General features: G+C 34.5%; 1 protein-coding gene across 1 annotated transcript in view; it reads left to right on the forward strand.

Moving 5' to 3' along the window:
* Nucleotides 1-22,372, forward strand: part of LOC148955282 (metabotropic glutamate receptor 5-like) — a 412,763-nt gene that overhangs the window by 236,676 nt on the left and 153,715 nt on the right. The window contains exons 11-12 of the mRNA XM_089106900.1: nt 6,368-6,530; nt 18,868-19,090. Coding sequence (XP_088963026.1) covers nt 6,368-6,530; nt 18,868-19,090 — 386 coding nt within the window. The remainder of the gene's footprint in view (nt 1-6,367; nt 6,531-18,867; nt 19,091-22,372) is intronic.

Raw genomic sequence — 22,372 nt, forward strand, 5'->3', positions numbered from 1 at the left:
CCCCTAAACCCATTTTACAAGTTGAAGTACTCATCCTTATCACCACAACTTTACTTTACGACTTTTTTTCTTAATGTCCCTCCTAAACCCATTTTACAAGTTGAAGTACCCAACTTTTTCACCCAGAACTATACTTCAGAGCTTTTTGAATGCCCACAACACCAAGCAATACTTTTCTAAAGGTATTTCAGAACAAGTTATTTTCTTAATGTCCTTCCTAAACCCATTTTACAAGTTGAAGTTCCCAACCTTTTCACCCGCAACTATACTTTACAGCTTTTTGAATGCCATATCATCAAGCAATACTTTTCAAAGACATTTCAGAACAAGTTCTTTTCTTTATGTCCGTCCTAAGCCCATTTTACAAGTTGAAGTACCCATCCTTTTCACCCACAACTTTACTTTACAGCTTTTTGAATGCCCCAACACCTAGCAATACTTTTCAAAAGACATTTCAGAGCAACATCCTTTCTTAAAGTCCCTCCTAAACCCATTTTCCAACTTGAAGTACCCATCCTTTTCACCCACAACTTTACTTTACGACTTTTGAATGCCCCAACACATAGCAATACTTTTCAAATGGCATTTCAGAACAACTTATTTTCTTAATGTCCCTTCTAAACCCATTTTACAAGTTGAAGTACCCACCCTTTTCACACTCAACTTTACTATACTGCATTTTTCAATGTTCCGACACCCAGCAATACTTTTTAAAAGACATTTCAGAACACGTTATTTTCTTTATGTCCCTCCTAAACCCATTTTAAAAGTTTAATTACCAATCTTTTTCTAACGCCACATTACTTTGCAGCTTTTTTAATACCACAACACCAAGCAATACTTTTCAAAAGATATTTCAGAACAAGTTTTTTCTTAATGTCCTTCCTCAACCAACTTTACAAGTTGAAGTACCCATCCTTTTCACCCACAACTTTACTTTACAACTTTTTTCTTAATGTCCCTCCTAAACCCATTTTACAAGTTGAAGTACCCAACTTTTTCACCCAGAACTATACTTCACATCTTTTTAAATGCCCACAACACCGAGCAATACTTTTCAAAAGGCATTTCACAACAAGTTTTTTTCTTAATGTTCCTCCTAAACCCATTTTACAAGTTGAGGTACCTATCCTTTTCACCCCAACTTTACTTTACAACTTTTGTGCACACCACAACATCATGCAAGTTTCTACTTCAGGTCAGATTTTTTTTCTGTACGCAACAATATCATGCAAGTTTCCACTTCAGTTCAGATTTTCCTCAAAGAGATGAAAAAATTTCAAACACTGTTCCAAATTTTTTCATAGAAGATAGAAAGTTCAGGTTATCTTCTGAATTTTATTAAAGAACTTACAGTTCAATTCTAATTTCTCCAAACAAAATAAAAATCTTCCATTTCAGTTCTTAATTTCACAAAGACAAAAGGAAATTTAAACTTCTATTTGAAATTTCTCAATGAAGTGAAGAAAAGTTCAAGCTCTCTTCTGAATTTTCTCAATGAAAAACAAATTAGTTTTTGATCAATTCTATTTTTCCTAATAATATAAAAAGGTTCCACTTCAGTTCAGATGTTTCCCCAAAGACATAAATTTTAAATTCTCCTCCAAATTTTTTGTAGATGATAGAAAAAGTTACATATAGTTCGTGAATATTTCTCTATGAAGATAAGGAGCTAATTTTCTCATTGATGTGAATAAAATTTCAAGTTCTTTTCCTAACTATCCATATGAGAAGAAATAAGTTACAGATCAATTCTATTTTTCAAGAAAAATAAAAATTTTCCACTTCAGTTCCGATTTTTCTCAAAGAGATGGAAAAATTAAAAATTACTGTTCTAAATTTTTCATAGAAGATAGAAAAAGTTTTAAATTGATTATAAAAAGTTAACTCAAGTCTGAATTTTATTAAAGAACTGACAGTTCAATTCTAATTTCTCCAGAGTAAAATAAAAATCTTCCACTTCAGTTCTTAATTTCACAAATACACAAAGAAATTTAAAGTTCTCTTCTGAATTTTCTTAGAGAAAATAAAAAAGTTATAGTTCCATTCTAATTTTTTTCAAAGAAAATAAAAAATCTCCAACAAGCATGCAGTGTGAGAGAGAAATACAAAGTCGACCTTGGGGGATTTTCCGGCGAGTAGGGTTAGGTTGGATTAGGTTAGACTAGATTAAGTTAGGTTAGACTAGATTAAGTTAGGCTAGATTAGGTTAGGTTAAGGCAGGTTAGGTAGGTTAGGTTAGCTAGCTAACCGTCTCTCCATGTTTAAGTTAGGTTAGGTTAGGCTAGATTAAGTTATGTTAGGTTAGGTCAAGTTAGATTAGGTTAGCCTACGTACGCGCGCGTACGTAGGCTAACCGTAGGCTAACGCGGTACTTCAAGTTGGAAAATAGGTTTAGGAGGGACTTTCAACTCGCCTCCTCACAGTATATAAATTGAAATATATTAAATAAACACTTCCATGCACTGAATGTCAATAATGATTCAACTCGCCTCCTCACAGTATATAAATGGAAGTGGAATAAATGGAAGTGTTTATTTAATATATTTCAATTTGTATACTGTGAGGAGGCGAGTTGAATCATTATTGACATTCAGTGCATGGAAGTGTTTATTTAATACGTATATTTCAATTTATATACTGTGAGGAGGCGAGTTGAATCATTATTGACATTCAGTGCATGGAAGTGTTTATTTAATATGTGAGTTTTGTTTCTTATTTATTTATAATTTTCTTTTGTTTTTTTCTTTCTCTTTATGTGTTTAGTATGTTTTATTTTGATGTAAGTTAAGTTTTTTTTTAAAAGAAAATTTTTTTTTGTTTCATTTTATATATTTTTTTTTCCGTTGAGAAAGGCTCCCAGACGTGGGGCCGAAATATTCGAAGTATTTGTGTTTATTTATTTGTTATGTATTTCACGGCTTTATAGAAAATTAAAAACCGTTTTTCTTGTTTAAAAATTTTTTTTTTTTTTTAAATGGAAAAGCAGTGTGGTCTAAGAAATTATTTACGTCTACTCAAAGACATAATTTCAGAACCCTTCAATTCAACAAAATGGCTATATCAAAGTGTATATCCAAAATGTTTAGGGAAGGATGGACGTGGGGAGGGGGGGAATTTGCTCTCATGTCGCTTTTGACTATTAATAAGGACACTAGCTTTCTTAAATCTCAATCGAATGAGCTCTTTTTGAATTTTCTGCGACACCAATTTCTATACAAAACCTTATTTGCCCCCAGGAAATAACTTACAACATTTACTTTGGGGGCTCTGAGGGGTTGGTCATCCTCAAAGACATAATTTCCAGACCTTTCAACTACGTTAAACAAAATGGCCATCTCAAAATTTTATTGGATGTGTTCGGTGAAATGGTGGGAGCAAGAGGGTGGTTAGTTGCCCTCCAATCAGTTTCGACTATTACAAAGGGAGCTGGCCCTTTCAGTTTACCATGGAATGAGCCATTTTCGAAGTTTCTACGACAATTCTGTTTATAAGAACCTTATATGCCCCCAGGGCATAACTCATAATCCTTGCTCTGGGGGCTGTGAGGGGGGAGGGGTTATCATCCTGAAAGACCTAATCTCGGATCTTTCAACCACGTTGAACACAATTGCTATCTCCAAATGTTAATTGGATGTGTTTGAGGAAATGGTTGGCGCGAGAGAGGGGTTAGTTGCCTTCCAATCACTTTCGACTATTAAAAGGGTACTAGCCATTTCAATTTCCAATCGAATGGGCCCTTCTTGAAGTTTCTACAAAAACGCTTTCTATAAAAACCTTATATGCCCCAAGGGTATAACTTACAACCCTTGCCCTAATGGCTGTGGGAGAGTTGTCATCCTCAAAGACCTAGGTTTCAGAACTTTCAACTACGTTGAACAAAATGGTTATCTCCAAATGTTGATTGGATGTCTTTGGGGAAATGGTGGATTCGAGAGGGGCTTAGTTGTCCTCCAATCACTTTCGACTATTAAAAAAAGTACTAGCCCTTTCAATTCCCAATCGAATGAGCCCTTTTTAAGTTTCTACGACAACGCCTTCTATAAAAACCTTATATGCACCCAGGGCATAACTTGCGACCCTTGCCCTGAGGGATGTTGGGGGAGTTTCATCCTCAAAGACATTTTTCTCAGACCTTTTAACTACGTTGAACAAAATACCTATCTAAGAATTCTGATTGGACGTGCTGAGGGAAATGGTTACACCCTTGCCCTGATTGCTGTAGGAGGGTTGTCATCCTCAAAGACCTAATTTTCAGAACTTTCAACTACTGTGAACAAAATGGCTATTGTTCAACGGGTTATTGCCCTCTAATCACTTTCGACTATTAAAAATGGTACTAGCCCTTTCAATTTCCAATCGAATGAGCCCTTTTTGAAGATTCTACGACAACGTCTTCTATGAAAACCTTATATGTCCCCAGAGCCTAACTTATCATCCTCAAAAACTTAATTTAGAGACCTTTCAACTACGTTGAACAAAATGGCTATCTCAAAATATTGATTGGATGTGTTTGGGAAAATAATGGGCGTGGAAGGGGTGTTAGTTGCCCTCCAATCACTTTCGGCTATTACGAAGGGCACAAGCCCTTCCAATTTCTAATCGAATGAGTCCTTTTCGAAGTTTCTAAGACAACTCCTTCGTTACGAAGTGCACTGGTATAAAAGAAAAAAATTAATGAATAATGCATTTTGTCAACATCGTTTTGTATTTATGTGAGGTTTCCAGCTTCAGAAACACTAATGTCAGATGGCAGTGCATTCATTCGTAAAGATGCATGTAATGTATATAAAATAAAAGACTAATATAAAATTAATTTTAAAGCATCCTTAAACTAAGTTAATTTATTTAAGGCCTGATAAAATTATGCATGGTAATGTATAATTGCACATCAGCCATTATGGAGGATGTGCCGGTAGATATTTGTTCTGGCGAGGGAAGTTTGTTTGTTTACATTTTTTCCCACGAGTTATCGAACCATAGCCCAAGAATACCAGGAGACGATTTATTAGAAAGGAAATTGAAAGCTCTATTGACCTTTCTAAGGGACAAAAAAAAATTTCCCACTGCAAAGTTACGTTTTCTGTTTTTTGTGGCAGAAGAAAACAAATTTTGTTTTAAGGCCTGACAAAATTATGCATAGTTATTCATAGTTACGCATCACCCATTATGGAGGAGGTGTCGGTGAATATTTGTGCTGGCGAGATAAGTTTGTATGCAGCCTTAAAAGAATGCTTTTTGAAATTTCCTAGCTATCCATGAGCCAAGCTATCCATGAGACAAAGAAAGCTTGAATAGAAGAGGGTTTGAAGGATAGAGGTCTAGCATAGGAATTGTCTTTAATCCTTCACGGTTCCCAAGAATTCTTTCTGGAATACACCTGCAATGTTGGTGCTGTGGGGTATTAGCACCCCTCGTATTACAAATAATATTGTTCTACGTGACACCAAGGATTCATATGCCTACCAGCACGAAGATGGAGAGGTAACAGCGTATTTGAGGTATCTCACTAGAGGCTATTTGCAAACGAAAATTTGCCATATTTCAGAAACAGGGATGAACCCCTCCTAAGAAAGGGGGTGAAATCTTGATTGAAATCGTAATTTACCAAGCAAATGGAATTCAACACGCTACAAAATGTGAAACACTGAGGGCCTGCTACATATTACTAAATGCACTATTTGCAAAATTAGAAATTTCTCATTTCCCTTACAAAGTGAGAAATTTTACTTAGGCAATTTTGTATTTCTTCTACATAAATTCTAATATAAAAAGCCGGGTTTTAGGAATTGGTAACCCTACTTCCATTTAGAATAGCCCTGGGTATGCCCAAAGTAAGCAGAAACTAAATAAAAAAACAAGTTTTTCTTATAAAAGTTAAGAGCGACATTAAAACTTCACCAAATGGATAATACTCCATATATTAGGGGGACTATTCTTTCCTAAACCCTTCCTTTTTACGTTAAAGTTTGACGTTTTGTCCTAATTATTTGAGGACGACTGCTCAAACGACTGCTAAAGTTTCACTATGAAACTTCAGCGTAAGGAACATGGGTTGCGAAAGAAAGCAGGAACTCCTCTCCTATACAGAATAATTTCAGTTCGCTTCAAGTTTTAATGTTGTTCTTTACTTTTATAAGAAAAAACCTGTTTGTCATTTAGCTTGAGTTAATCTCGCATTTTATAGACTATAGTGCAAAAAGTTATAGTAAATAGAAAGCAAAGAAATACAACAGAAATTTGCATAGTAGAAAACGAGTGGTCATTTAATGGTCGAAGGATTTAAATCCCCCCAAAAAAACTAAATCATTTTTGGCCTGTTATCAAATTCGGATTTAGTACTAAAATCATATTTAATATTTTTCAGCGTGTGAAGATATAGAGCCAGAGTATATGAAGTGGAGCGACACTCCTGTTATTGGAATACTAACACTAGCTACCTGTGGGACACTTGTAACGCTATTTATTATGGGCATATTTATAAAATACAATGATACCCCGGTTGTAAAGGCGTCAACAAGGGAGTTAAGGTAAATTTATGGTGTGTTTTTACCTCCTGAACAATAGCTCTTAGCAAAACTAATTACTAATAAAATCGTTGTGATCTCCAAAGCCATTAAGAAGTCTTCGTTTCTCCTGATGCCCCTAAAATTAAGTTTCGTAAGAGTAAACATTTACAGTGTAGGGAGTTACTGACATAGAAATTTCATCTTGAACAGTTATAAAATATGTCATTACCACATCATGCTTTCATTCTTAGTCTTAGAAAATTTAAATTTTTCGACGTAGCTAAAAAGAATGTTGCGTTTTCTGTGCATTTAAAGATATTAAAAAAAAATTATGAGGACTAAAAATTGAACCTTTATACATATATCCTAATAATTCAAAATTGCTTGAAAATATTCATGCCAAGACCTCATCTATCTCTGTTTCAAAGAACCAATAATCATAGCATTATTTCTATGAGATGATTACCTCACCTGTAAAAAGGTACTGCATTTTAGAAAACCGATCTTTTCAAAACAGATAATTTTAAGTTTACCAAGAACACTGAAATTAAAGCACAAATTTGCTCCCTGGCTTCATTTTAGTTCTATTCACACCTGAAAACAAAGATTTTCAACGACTTTTGTTTTGACTATTATACAATTATCAAGAATTTGTTTACTGTACAATTTCTCTCCTTTGTTGCCACAACTAATCGTAAAAGGAAATAAGTGGAAACTTTTCTTGTTATCAAGCAAGCCCAATCAAAGGGTTGTAACACCAATTTTATCTCCATTTAATCGTCGAGAAATACAACAATCAATAGGGTGGTACAACTGTTATGTTCATGGGGTCAATTTAACAAAAATAGGCTAGTAGGAATCTATAAAAATTAAGTAATAAAAGTGATCCTTTTTAATAAGAAGAAAATAGCGTTGTTTTTTTATGTGAACAGTCAACTAAAGGGTTAAATACGGCAGAATTGGATAGCTTAATTATTCTTTCTAAAAAATGAGCTTTTCTTGGTAAGTCAAATTAGCTAATAATTATTTGAAGTGCTTAATTTTGAATGATTTTAATAATGTCTGTATTAATGCATGGTTTAGATCTATAGCAGCGTTTGTTTTGTGCTAGCCTATAGGAATCAGGAAAGTTTTAGAGCTCTATGAGGATAAATTTTTTGCTCATTTTCTATTGATTTTTCCAAAAGTTGCTGGTTTTCAAACTTGGTGCCTGCTAAGCGTAAAACTACATTACTGCATATGGAAGTTTTTTTTTTCATTAAAACTCGAGTTCCTGGGCTTTTTTAATTTTATAGACGAACATGCAGAACCATATAGAAAATTTTTTTTCGGGGTGTGTTTTACAAAATAAGAGTTTGAGGGGGTTTACTAAAAAAAAAGTATTAGTGATTATCAAGGTTTTGCGTACAAAATTTTATTATACTAATTCTTATTAATTTTCCGCGACTCAGGAAAAAACTTCGGAGGGGGGATGCACACTGGTTAATCCCTTCCATCACTGGGTAGCCCCTACCTAGTCAAATATTTCATTTTTAGTGTCCTTGGTACTTTAGATAAAACATTTATTAAAAAAAAGTGATTCTATGAAATACTAGTTTTTTGCGAGTTAGGGAGGTAGCATATTTGTTTCGGAATTTTTAAGCCAAAAGAATTAAGTTTTCGAATAAAATTGTAAACATATTTACCAATTAAAAGGAAAATTATCCGTATTGCATCAGCTAGTTTATCAGATTTGTATAGTTTTGGGGTTCTGATTGCATTTCAGTCTTAATTTCATGCCAGTTTCAAATAAAAACTCTAGCCTTCTTATGGTTCGATTTTCATTATTTATATATGAAATGAATTAGTAGTATTTTTTTTGAAATGTGACAAGCTTGGACTTCTAATTTTTCAATTCATTTATTATGTTTTTCGTATTTTTGTTTCATTTTGAAAGTAATCAAAAATCTTCATTCTATTTTTCCTTTTTTTTTTAGCCTTATTACAATAAATGGCATCTCTGCGTAGACACAAATATTAATGCAAAGCTTATTTCTTTTGTTACATTTGTGGTTTGTGTATAGTTCCTCATCAAAGACTCAATATTGCAACTTTTGTCAAACTTGCTTACAAAGCTTATCTCATAATTTTCCTTGGTGATCAGAATAAGCTATGGATCCAAGATGACGTACGCCACAACTGTGCAAATATGCTTTATGACTGGGCAGAAGAAAAGTGGAAAGGCCTGCCATTTAAAGTTCCAATGTTTTAATGAATCTGAAGTAACCATGCAATAGACTGCTATTTTCATTTCGCAAAACACAAGTAGGATTGGCGAGAAATATTGACACAAAATTGTTTACTCTAAAATGCCCTCAGCTTCGCACCCTATAAAGCACCCCATTCAGCATTATTTGCAAGTTTTTAAGGAACTTACTGAACCAGAAGAAGAAAACGGCAACAGTATTGATCAATCTGACGAATCAGTGCCAGATGATGAAACTCAAACTTATTCATAACATAAAAATCAACTGCTGTATCAACTCTAATTAAATGACTTTACATGTAATTTGGGACTTTACAAAAGCATTCGAGTCATTTGCGTACAGATTAAAAAAAATCATTGTATGGATGCACAAGAAGTTTCTGTAACAGAAATTGAGAGCAGAGTTTCCTTCCCTTATTCACAGAACAGAAACAGTGTCTTTAATGTCAAGAAATCCTAGGTGTAGTTGCTGTGTTGGATGTTACTAACTATTATCCTGCAGAATGGAGATTGTTTCTTGACGTTTCAAAATGTAGTCTAATATTATGTCCCTCTCCATAATATAAATATAATGCGAGCAGTTGCAATTCAACTCTTAGCTAATTTGACAAAAGTGTCTGATGATATCAAGATGATCATGGAATCTCCAAGATATCATGGGCTACACTAGGTCATTTATGTGGAACTAAAGACGGGGGATTTTCTTCTTGGTAGGATAAAAAGTTACACAAGATTTCCATATTGTATTTTCATGTAGGACAGTAGAGACAAATAACAGAAGTTGACATGGTATCGAAAAATCTAGCCAATATGTAAGAAACTTAAGGCAGGAACCATAAATGTAACCCATAGTCGAGCCGCTAGTCAGAACCAAATCATTTGCCTGCCTTTTGGGGTGCTACCATTTCATCTAAACGTCACAAGTACTAAACGTTGTTTCGTCAACAAGGAAAATCCGTCAGAAAATCGACACGTCAGGACATTGACAGTCATAACATCGACACGTCAGTACATAGACAGTTACAATCGTCATCCGTCAGAACGTAGGCAGTCATAACATCAACACGTCAGTTCATCGACAGTCACACTCGCTACCCGTCAGAACGTCGACAGTCATAACATTGACACGTCATAACATCTAAAAAATTGTTGGATGTTATGACGTGTCGATGCTATGACTGTCGAGGTTCTGAAGGTTAGTGGTTCTGGCGGATTTTTGTTATGTAAAAAAATTTGTAAGTTTATATAATAGTAACAAGTATATAATAGTTTAGAAACAAATTTCAGCTATATATTTGTACATCAGGGGGGTGGGGGTAAAGCATAGCATATATTAACTTCGCAACCTAACCTAACCTAGATACCTTTCCCCCCTAAACCCCAAAAAACTAAAGTTTTAAAATGTCAGATGTTATTAAAATATTTTAGATGTTATGACGTGTCGATGTAATGACTGTCGATGTTATGACGAGTAGCGATTGTGACTGTTGATGTTATGACTGTTGATGTCCTGACGTGTTCTGACGGATTTTTTGTCGATATTACGATGGATTTTGTCGATGTCCTGACTGTAGTGGTCCTGACGGGTCGATGTCCTGACACCTTCCCCGCCTTTTCATATAAAATAAAGACGGAGGATGTTTTCAGAGACTTGGGTATCTATCTCCTAACCTACCAAAGGTTGAAGCTGGGAAACTTAAAGTTGGTGCATTTATATAGAGTATTATATTAATATGGAGTACTTAAATTGATAGGTTCTAGCGCAAATAGTAGATCAGAAGATCATTTTATGCCAGAGTGTTGTACTAGTAAGAAATACTTAAAACATTTTATCAAACGAACATACTTTGCAAAAAAAGGCATTTTTTCAGTATGCGATCAAAGAGGGTTACAGTCTAGCTACTTGTAGTTTTCCACTTCTGACAAAGATACCACTCAGAATATAACCCTTACCCATAGACCACAATCGGATCAGTTGCTCTCTCCTGTTAATGGATTTTTCACCATTATTTTGTAAACAAGTTAAAAGTGATGATGTCGTGTTAGTACAAAGGCTACTACCAGATTTGTATTGTACCTGGGTATTTTCCGTACTATAAACAGTGTAATTGGATCCGTGCAGTTTGTCTTCTGTTATTAGGAATTGATTTCAAGTATTAGTGAAATGTGTTTCTATAGTTTAAAATTTTACATTGCTAGCTATATAACTGATATTACTTCTAGTAAAACAAGTGAATTCTTTTAAAAAATTGGCTCCTTATTTTAGCATACTGTTGGATTACGTTTGGTTATTAAAATAACATTATTTTTATTGAAATTTTAAGATAATTCAGTATTGATATTTTGGCTGCTGAAAGTTAATGAGAGCCACACAAATTAAAAATTTATTTTTGTAGGCTACTCAATGACTATTCAGGTTCTACAACAATTTCTTCTGTATGCAGGGGTTTTCAGTAAAACCCTGGTTTTGTATACTTTCACTAATGCAGAGAAATGTTGTTAGTTAGAGTATTTGCGCTAATTTTACACATAAGTGTCGCAGAGACTGAGAAGTAGTGATTTCTTTTTTTTATTTAGTTTTGTTTTTATTTACCGTTTATTTCCATAACCAACCTCTTTTTGTTAGTGTAAATATAACTACCTATGGCTTTAACACAATTTTTCGTTTTACAAACCAATATCCCCTCTTCCCTTCTTATCCAAAAAAAAAAGACTAGAAATAGAAAATAAATTTTCTAAAACATCAAGTGCTAGGTAGTGCGAAGAAATGAGTTCTTGATTATTCAATCGATGTAATTATTTATAAGTGAATTGTACGCCAAAAAAAGTTGTTTCTGCGGCACTTTTATTCAATGATAAGATTTCTGATTATAGATTGCATTCGAACACTGGATTCTAGGAATTACTTTTTTACCTATTAGAGATTGTGAAAGGACTTGAAAATATTGCTCTTGCTCATTATAGTTTCACAATAAAGTAATTATTGTCCGTGAGTTTGTCCTGCAAAAGAAGCTTTTGAGAAATTCTCGTGGGTTTGATTAATACTCCAGATGAATTTTTGGTAGTTTTGGTTGCTTAATAATCATGATGAATTTTTGAGCTGAGTTTTATTTATTAGAAAAATTAAGATTAGTGTAATATTAACTCCAACATTCCACAGATCGTCAACAATTGTCCATGATTCGTGTTTCGGATAGGGCTTTGCTTTACATTTTTGGTCTACTTTTCGGTTGATGTCTTAGGTCAACTTTGACAATTTTATTTTATTTTTTATTACAAAAAAGTTTATATAAAAAATATTGGTTGTTTAAATGAACCACAATAGGAGTTAAGAAGTTAAGACTCTAAAGAAAAAATATAACTCAAATTAGTGGTAAATCAAAAAAGGGAAGCAGTCTAGTAACTTTGGCTAGCGTTTACTTCCCCCCTTAAAATACCCCTAGGAACATAGCCCCGGAAAATAAACCGTGAAAAAAATACCCCCAAGAAAATAACCCCTGACAAATACCCCCTGCGTAAAATACCCCACCATTGCAGAAAATACACCCTGGAAAATACCCTTCCTCCTGGAAAAAAGCCTTCGCGGAAATCCTCCCTCTGAAAATACCCGCTGAAAAATATTGGTCTGGCTGGTTGGTCTCTTATCACTTCCAACTTATCAAAAAGACTTGAACTCTCAATTTCTGATCTAATAAGCCCCCTCAAAATTTTTTGCGACCTTGAGGTGGAGGTGTGGATGAGGAAGGGGCATTTCTTCTCCTATACGAAATAAATTCTGCTCATTTTGGGATGAACGTTACTCTTTACTTTTATAATAACAACGTAGGTCAGAAGTATTCGCAGAAATCATAAGGGAGCAGATATTAATTTCGAATTTTGTACGCGTGTTTTAAAGTTTCTTTTGTACCCCCTCCCCCAACAAAGTTTTAGCTACAGCCCTTAGGATTATGCATCATTTTCAGTCTCCACCCTCCCCTAGTCTCTCCTTTGGATCTAATTCTGTATTTATCTGATGGCTTAATGAGAGCTGGGATGTTTGGCATTAAAATTCACTCTTTGATGTATCTCCCTCTCTCTCAAATTACAAAACAATAAGAGAGCCCCATTGTAGAAGTTCAAGTGTCATTTTAAGTTTTGTAATTTGTCCAATGCTTATAAGGTAGCCGGCGTTTACCCTCTCCCACCCCCCGAAAAATACCCCCCTCGGAGAATACCCCCCGGAAAATACCCCCCGGTAGTTTATCCCCCGGATAATACCCACATCCCCCTGCAAAAAATACCCTCCCCCCCATATATAAATACCCCCTGCAGAAAATACACCCCGCGAAAATACCCTCTCAGAAAATAACCTCCCCCCCAGAATATACCCCCGCGGAAAATACCCCCTGGAAAATACCACCCGTAGAAAATATCCCCCCCCCCCACAGAAATCACCCCCCCCCCTCCCGCGGAGTAAGCTATGTAAAAAAAAAGAAAATGATGGAGTCTAAACGAAAAAAAATAACAAAAAAATGTAAACTTTTTTCCATGAAAAAGACTATGTCAATACAAATAGAACAGAAATTATCTTAAAAAAGTTTTTCCACAAAACAAGTTTTTCAAAGAAAAGTAAAGAGCTCCTTTAAGCCAAAAATGAGCATAAATAAATTCAAATAATTTTCCAAGCTTAAAACTACCACAAAGCACCATCAATAAATAAATTAAAAACAAAACAAATATAAATTAGAGCAAATAACCAAGTCGAACTTAAAAATTAACATGAGTAGTGCTGACAACCCCCACGCCTTGTCAAGACCAGAAAATAATTTACACTTTACTGAAAACAAAATACATTTGAAATACTTTCACATTTTTGACTTTAATAAATAGAAAAGTATTAAAACTTTAAGGAATAAATGTCAGAATATGTATATTAAAATGACAATGTATGGTTATTATTTTTTTTTTCAGTCAAGTGCAAATTATGTTCTGGAGAAGACATGGAGGGGGGTGTAAGTCCTACTCCTTTTAATTGTTGCTCGTTTTGAGTTTGAATAGGTTATCTATTGTAATTTCTGGCGGTAGTTTTACTGAGGGAAGTTAAGAAAAATTAACTCGTAGAATTTGACATAGTTTTCGTCCGTAAAAACCTAAACAATAAGAATTTGTTGGTTCCCAAAGCCAACTATGCCTTCAAAGGAGACAAACCTTTTTTAACTTTTTGGTGCCATATGTTTTTAGCTTAATTTTGATGATTTTCCACCCAAATTTTTTTCTTCTTTTTTTTTTAATTTGGCACCCGCTACTGCCAAAAATTGCAGAAGTTCATATGGAAGCCTTTTGAACAAAAATGGATTTGTTTTTTTTTAAGTTTTTAAGATACTTACGGTGTGTATTTTCTTCTTTTTCACTTTTCTTAGCACTTCTCAACGAAACTAAAAAAATTACAACTCAAATAAAATTCTCAAAATTGGAAAACCCAATTTCCCGCTTGGGAAAGGGGGTATTTTCCGGGGGGGGGTATTTTCTGGAGGGCTATTTTCTGGGTGGGATAAACGCCTAGAGCCGCTTATAGATAGTGCTTGTTATATGGAAACATACAGATATATTTCGCGGGGGAGTTTTTTTAGGGGGGGAGGATTGTCTCCCCCCCCCCCTAACGAACAGAAATTATCTTTAAAAATTTTTTCCACAAAATAAGTTTGTCAAAGAAAAGTAAAAAGCCCCATTAAGCCAAAAATGAGTAGAAATAAATTCAGAATAATTTTCCGAGCTAAAAACTACCACAAATCACCCTCGATAAATAAATTAAAACCAAAACAAATATAAATTACAGCAAATAACCAAGTCGAACTTAAAAATTAACATGAGTAGGGCTGACAACCCCCACGCCTTGTCAAGACCAGAAAATAATTTACACTTTACTGAAAACAAAATACATTTGAAATACTTTCACATTTTTGACTTTAATAAATAGAAAAGTATTAAAACTTTAAGGAACAAATGTCAGAATATATATATTAAAATGACAATCTATGGTTATTTTTTTTTTTCAGTCAAGTGCAAATTATGTTCTGGAGAAGACATGGAGGGGGGGGGATGTAAGTCCTACTCCTTTTAATTTTTGCTCGTTTTGAGTTTGAATAGGTTATCTATTGTAATTTCTGGCGGTAGTTTTACTGAGGGAAGTTAAGAAAAATTAACTCGTAGAATTTGACATAGTTTTCGTCCGTAAAAACCTAAACAATAAGAATTTGTTGGTTCCCAAAGCCAACTATGCCTTCAAAGGAGACAAACCTTTTTTAACTTTTTGGTGCCATATGTTTTTAGCTTAATTTTGATGATTTTCCACCCAAATTTTTTCTTATTCTTTTTTTTAATTTGGCACCCGCTACTGCCAAAAATTGCAGAAGTTCATATGGAAGTTTTTCAACAAAAATGGATTTGTGTTTTTTTTTCAGTTTTTAAGATACTTATGGTATGTAATATCCTCTTTTTCCCTTTCCTTAGCACTTCTCAACGAAACTGAAAAAAGTACAACTCAAATAAAATTCTCACATTTGGAAAACTCAATTTCCCGCTTGGGAAAGGGGGTATTTTCCGGGGGGGGGGTATTTTCTGGAGGGCTATTTTCTGGGTGGGATAAACGCCTAGAACCGCTTATAGATAGTGCTTGTTATCTGGAAACATACAGATATATTTCGCGGGGGAGTTTTTTTAGGGGGGGAGGATTGTCTCCCCCCCCCCATAACGAACATAAATTATCTTAAAAAAGTTTTTCCACAAAAGAATTTTGTCAAAGAAAAGTAAAGAGCTCCATTAAGCCAAAAATGGGCAGAAATAAATTCAAGTAATTTTCCAAGCTTAAAACTACCACACATCACCATCAATAAATGCATTAAAAACAAAACAAATATAAATTACAGCAAATAACCAAGTCGAACTTAAAAATTAACATGAGTAGGGCTGACAACCCCCACGCCTTGTCAAGACCAGAAAATAATTTACACTTTACTGAAAACAAAATACATTTGAAATACTTTCACATTTTTGACTTTAATAAATAAAAAAGTATTAAAACTTTAAGGAACAAATGTCAGAATATGTATATTAAAATGACAATCTATGGTTATTTTTTTTTTTCAGTCAAGTGCAAATTATGTTCTGGAGAAGACATGGAGGGGGGGGGGATGTAAGTCCTACTCCTTTTAATTTTTGCTCGTTTTGAGTTTGAATAGGTTATCTATTGTAATTTCTGGCGGTAGTTTTACTGAGGGAAGTTAAGAAAAATTAACTCGTAGAATTTGACATAGTTTTCGTCCGTAAAAACCTAAACAATAAGAATTTGTTGGTTCCCAAAGCCAACTATGCCTTCAAAGGAGACAAACCTTTTTTAACTTTTTGGTGCCATATGTTTTTAGCTTAATTTTGATGATTTTTCACCCAAATTTTCTTCTTCTTTTTTTTTTAATTTGGCACCCGCTACTGCCAAAAATTGCAGAAGTTCATATGGAAGTCTTTTCAATAAAAATGGATTTGTGTTTTTTTTCTCAGTTTTTAAGATACTTATGGTATGTAATATCCTCTTTTTTCTCTTTCCTTAGCACTTCTCAATGAAACTGAAAAAAGTACAACTCAAATAAAATTCTCACATTTTCAACTCAATTTCCCGCTTGGGAAAGGGGGTATTTTCCGGGGGGGGGTATTTTCTGGAGGGCTATTTTCTGGGTGGGATAAACGCCTAGAGCCGCTTATAGATAGTGCTTGTTATCTGGAAACATACAGATATATTTCGCGGGGGAGTTTTTTAGGGGGGGGGGAGGATTGTCTGGAAGAATGTTCAGTAGTGAGTAAATTTTTGGGAATAACCCTTTCAGCGAGGATGTATTTTCCAGGGGGGTTTCCAAGGGGGGTATTTTCCGATAGGTAAACGCCTAGAACTCTTGCAACTACTCTACAATCTTACCCTGATATTGAACCAGAAGGAACAAACTCAACAGCTCTTTTTCAGGATAATAGGCAATATTTTCATAAGAAATAACCAAGGCAGTGTTTGCTTTAAGCTTAAAGCAAAATTTGTAATCCTTAGGAAATTATGGTTGTTGTGAACATAAAAATTTAACTTTGGAGCTCACATCTCGACTCATTTTCACTTTACCTGTTGTAAAACTAAACCTTTAATACAAAAATGTCTATTAAAAGTGGAGACTTTCTTCAAGTAGGCTTTGTAAAGTGAAGCTTGCTAAATAGGGGTTCCAGACTGGGTTCTCAAGAACCCAGTCACACGAATTTATTTTTAAAATTGTCCGTGTTTGGAAATAAAGCATTAATTGACGGCCGAAGATAGATCAAAGATCGCCCAAGATATCGCTAAGATGTTTTTTCAAACAATTCGTGGTAACGAACTGTAAGTACGGAGCGACCCGGCTCAATGGTAACCGAAACTCTAGAAAAAGGGTTTTTGATACCAATAGATACATCAAAAGAATCATATTTCAATGCTGAAGTCAAATATATAATTTTCATTAAGTTTATTCCTACCCATCAAAAGTTACGCGCCTGAGAAAATTTGGCTGATTTTCAAAAAAAGGGAAAAGACCCCCTAAAAGTCAAAGAATCTTAGTGAAAATGACACCATCATATTCAGCGTATCAGAGAACCCTACTGTAGAACTTTCAAGCTCCTATCTACAAAAATGTGGAATTTTGCATTTTTTGCCAGAAGAAAGATCACGGATGCTTGTTTATTTTTTTTTTTTTTCCAGGGGTGATCGTATTGACCCAGTGGTCCTAGAATATCGTGGGAGGACTCATTGGAACGGAAATTAAAAGTTCTAGTGCCCTTTTTAAGTGACCAAAAAAATGTTGGGTAACTAGGCCGGCCCCCTTCCACGCTCATTTTTTTCCCAAAGTCACCTTATCAAAATTTTGAGATAGCCATTTTGTTGAGCATGGTTGAAAATATGATAACTTTGTCCTTTAGGATGACTAAATCCTCCGAAGTCCCCGGGGGGAGGGCTGAAAGTTATCAACTTTACCCAATGTTAACATATAGGCTAGTATTGGTTATTAGGAAGTATTCAAGGCTTCAGTACGAGCATTTGGGTTAGAATCTCTTGGTCTCTTTCTAAGAGGATAATACTTTTCCAGCAGAGTTCTTATACGACATAGAAACAAACTCGTTGCACATTCAACATAATTATCTTCAAGAACACCAGACCAGTCATTGCTCTAAAGACAATGTATTAAATTAGAAATGTCTCTATCTGTAAAAGTTATAAAAGAAGACTCACCTTGCTCATCCACAGCAATATCAGTCTTAGGAAACAAAGTAACAGATAAATAGGGAAGTGATCAGAAAGATCAGTGAAAACAAGACCGGAAGTAAACTTCAAATTAGGAGAATGAGAAATGAAAATATATTCTATTAGAGCGGCAGAATTTCTTGTAGGGTCAACACGAGAAGAAAAAAAATGGAGAAGTAGCCCAGAAGAAGAAAGCACATCGAAGAAATGGTGTCATTCATCGCTCAATACAATATTTAACATATTACAATTAAAATCTCCCAAAACACAAAATGCGTTTTTTAGACGAAGTCCCTACACAAGGAAGCTGATCAAGCAAATCGAAGAACAGATGTGTTGGAAAAGGAGGGGGCTTATAAAATAAACAAACAGTATCTCAAGTACATTTTGAAACTTAGACGAAATTGGTGTTTAAACACAATATGTTTATACCTGGAGCATTGTGATTTTAATAGTGCATCTGTCGTAGCGGTATGATAATTGCATTAAATTGGCCAAATCACTTATAGAATCCAAAGAATTTGATTAAATCATTGATTTTACTGCATTTTTATGACCCATTAAATTTTTACAGTCCGAGTTAAATTTGAGTTCGTAAATCAACCAAAATTTTGATTTTTTTACGGCTTTGTTTTTATTTTAGTCTTCTTTTTAGTTCTTTAATGCACCTTTGAAATAACGCATTCTTACACACTTGCAAATCATATAGAAAGTTTAGCCGATGTTTATCCTTTCACCATCTATAACGAGTTTTGTAAACTGTGTTCTTGCTTTAAACAGTAATAGCGGTGAATGTCTTGAAATTTTAAGATAATTGTTTTGTTTTTTAGCTACATCATACTGATTGGGATGGCCCTTTGTTACATTGGGAACATACCGCTTCTTGCATATCCTACACCCACGTCTTGCTCCCTCTCTCGCATTCTTCCAGGGCTTAGCTTTTCAATGATTTACGCTGCACTATTCACAAAGACTAACAGGATTGCTAGGATCCTCTCTGGTAGTAAGAGATTAATGACCAAAAAGCCAAGATGCATGTCAGCCTCTGCTCAGGTAAATGTATTGGTCAATCAGCACCAACTGAGAAAAAACCTTTGATTCTCAATTAGCTGTACTTGACTAAAAAACAAATTAAGAGTGCCTAGTTTAACTTTCAGCAGAATCGATTTTTAATGCAATTAAATAAAAAAAAACAAGTTTTTTTAACTGAAAGTAAGGAACGGCGTTAAATTTTAAAACGAACAGAAATTTTTCCGTATATGAAAGGGGCTGTCCCCTCCTCAACGCTTCGCTCTTTACGCTAAATTTTTTATTGTTTTAAAAAACAGTGTTGTGAGAAAGAGTCTAACTTTAGCGTAAAGAGCAAGGCGTTGAGGAGGGGAAAGACCCTTTCATATACGGAATAATTTCTGTTCGTTTTAAGTTTTAACGTCGTTCCTTACTTTCAGTTAAAAAAACTTTTTTTTTATTTAATTTTTGAACGTTTTGTAATTAATGCAGGTTTTTATTTTGGCTCACCTTACTTGAATAAAAAAAAAATTTGCATATTAATTTTATTTTTATTCGGGTAAATGGCTTTCTCGAAACCTGTTTAATTTTGTTTAAGAACGTTTTTATGAGTAATAAATATACGTAACTTACGAATTAACTTACGTCACGAACTTCTATATTCATAGACTTTTAATACGTATATTAGCGGGTTCGCTCCCTACTCAATACCTTGCTCTTTAAGCTAAAGTTCGAATTTTGTTCCAATTCTTTAAAAATGACCCCTTAATCACAAAGGCCGTTAATTACAATAAATAGTTTTTATGAAAGTACTAAAAAATCTTTGGGTTAAAGAGCAAGGTGTTGACTAGGGGGTTAACCCAATCATATACGTAATATTTTCTGTTTGTTTTAAGTTTTGATGTTTCTCCTTAATTTCAGTTGAAAAACTTGTTTTTTTTTATTTAATTTCTTTTTTTTTTTAATAATGCTGGAAAATCCGGCGCCACCTTCCCAGCAATGGTCCTTCCCCTATGAAAACTTCCTTCAAGGAAATATCCTCCAATATAACCCTCCCCCCCCCACCTACCACAAAAAATCCCCCCTGAAAACGTCTGTATATTTCCCAATAACCAATACGATATGTTAAAATTGGGCAAAGTTCATAACTTTCAGCCCTCCCCCCGGGGACTGCGGGGGATTAAGTCACCCTAAAAGACATAGTTATCATATTTTCGACCATGCTGAACAAAATGGCTATCTCAAAATTTTGATCGGGTGAATTTGGAAAAAAATGAGCGTGGGAGGGGGCATAGTTGCCCTTCATTTTTTTGGTCCCTTAAAAAGGGCACTAGAACTTTTAATTTACGTTCGAATGAGCCCTCCCACGATATTCTAGGACCACTTGTTCGATAACATCACCCCTGGGAAAAAAAACCAAATAAACACGCATCCGTGATCTTTCTTCTAGCAAAAAATGCAAAATTCCATATTTTTGCAGATAGGAGCTTGATGCTTTACACTAGGGTTCTCTGATACGCTGTATATGATGGTGTGACTTTCATTAAGGTTCTATAACTTTAAGGGGGTCTGTCCCCCTTTTTTCTAAAATCAGCCAAATTTTCTCAGGCGCGTAACTTTTGATGGGTAAGACTAAACTTATATATTTGAAATCAGTATTAAAATCCGATTCTTTTGATCTATCTATTGGTATCAAAAACCTGTTTTTTAGAGTTTCGTTTACCATTGAGTCGGGTCGCTCCTTACTTACAGTTTGTTACCACGAACTGTTTGAAAGAGAGGAAATATCATATGTGCGCTGGATCTAGTATGCGTAGTTAAACCAGTAGAAAAATTTATTGCATAAAACAAAATAAACGTTGTGTAAAATTATGACGATCGTTGAAGCGACTTTCGCTAACTACATTAGATTGGTTTTACAAGTGCTCTTTAATATGAGTTACATTATTTTCCAACAGTTAACTAATAAACAAAGCATTTTAATTAGTTCAGTTAATATATAACATGCAAACTTTGATGGAATTTTTTTCATTTTTGATTCTCGGACAACATATCTTTTATATCTTTACAATATCTTTTAGAAAACTTCGCAGAGATACGCATGAAGAGCCTATATTTTGGTAGCTTTGCTATCTTTTGGTAGCTACGGTAGCATTGCAGAGCTTTGCTGCAAGAAGCGGTAAAGTTACAATTGCGATGTTGAGAGACAGGCGTTGACCCACATTTTGTCTAAGTCTAGCAATTCTTTATTCCTTCAAATTCGAGAGTGAAACTCATTGAGTTTCCAATCTTCACATTATTCTCTCCCCATATTGAGATTACCTGGGGTAGTTTTACACAGTATTTTTAAAACACTGATTATTGTTTGCCTTTTTTTTTGGGTAGGGGGGGGGGGTAGGCCATAAGAGTCAACTAATAGTTATAAGCCAACTGAGTAGAGATGCCCTAATATCTCCGATCAGGCACCCCTGCTGCCACCTACAACTTTTTTCACATAATTTATGTCTGTTTGTTGTCAGTGAGAATGAAAAAACAGGAATTTTCTCACATTGATGTCTGTTTTCTTGGATGGTTATGTGTGTTGGTCGATTTATTTGATGTTCTTCGTGGATGTCAACAGCAATCTATGGTTTTTGTCAGTGAGAATTTGAAAAACAGGAACTTTCTCACATTTATGTCTGTTTTTATGTTTTTTGTCAGTGAGAATGAAAAAACAGGAACTTTGTCACATTTATGTCTGTTTTCTTGGATGGTTATGTGTGTGGGTCAATTTATTTGAAGTTTTTCATGGATGTCAACAGCAATTTATGGTTTTTGTCAGTGAGAATTTGAAAAACAGGAACTTTCTCACATTCATGTCTGTTTTTATGGTTTTTGTCAGTGAGAATGAAAAAACAGGAACTTTGTCACATTTACGTCTGTTTTCTTGGATGGTTATGTGTGTGGGTCAATTTATTTGAAGTTTTTCATGGATGTCAACAGCAATTTATGGTTTTTGTCAGTGAGAATTTGAAAAACAGGAACTTTCTCACATTCATGTCTGGTTTATGGATTTTGTCAGTGAGAATGGAAAAACAGGAACTTTCTCACTTTCATGGATTATTGAGTCATTAATCAACTTGTTTCCAGGAAAGGTTAATTAATGTCTGACAGATGACGTCAAGTTAATTAATGTCTTTGATGTATTTCCAAAGAGAATGTTTCCGAGGCACAGTTTAGATCACACATGACAGATGATGTCATGATTGATTGATTGACATGAAAGGGAATTAATTTGTTGTTTCTAAAGAGAATTGATTTGACACGAAAGGGAATTAATTTGTTGTT

Source organism: Artemia sp. Qi Xiang Cuo, chromosome 2 (assembly GCF_049724085.1).
Source record: "Artemia sp. Qi Xiang Cuo chromosome 2, ASM4972408v1, whole genome shotgun sequence".
Classification (NCBI taxonomy): domain Eukaryota; kingdom Metazoa; phylum Arthropoda; class Branchiopoda; order Anostraca; family Artemiidae; genus Artemia; species Artemia sp. Qi Xiang Cuo.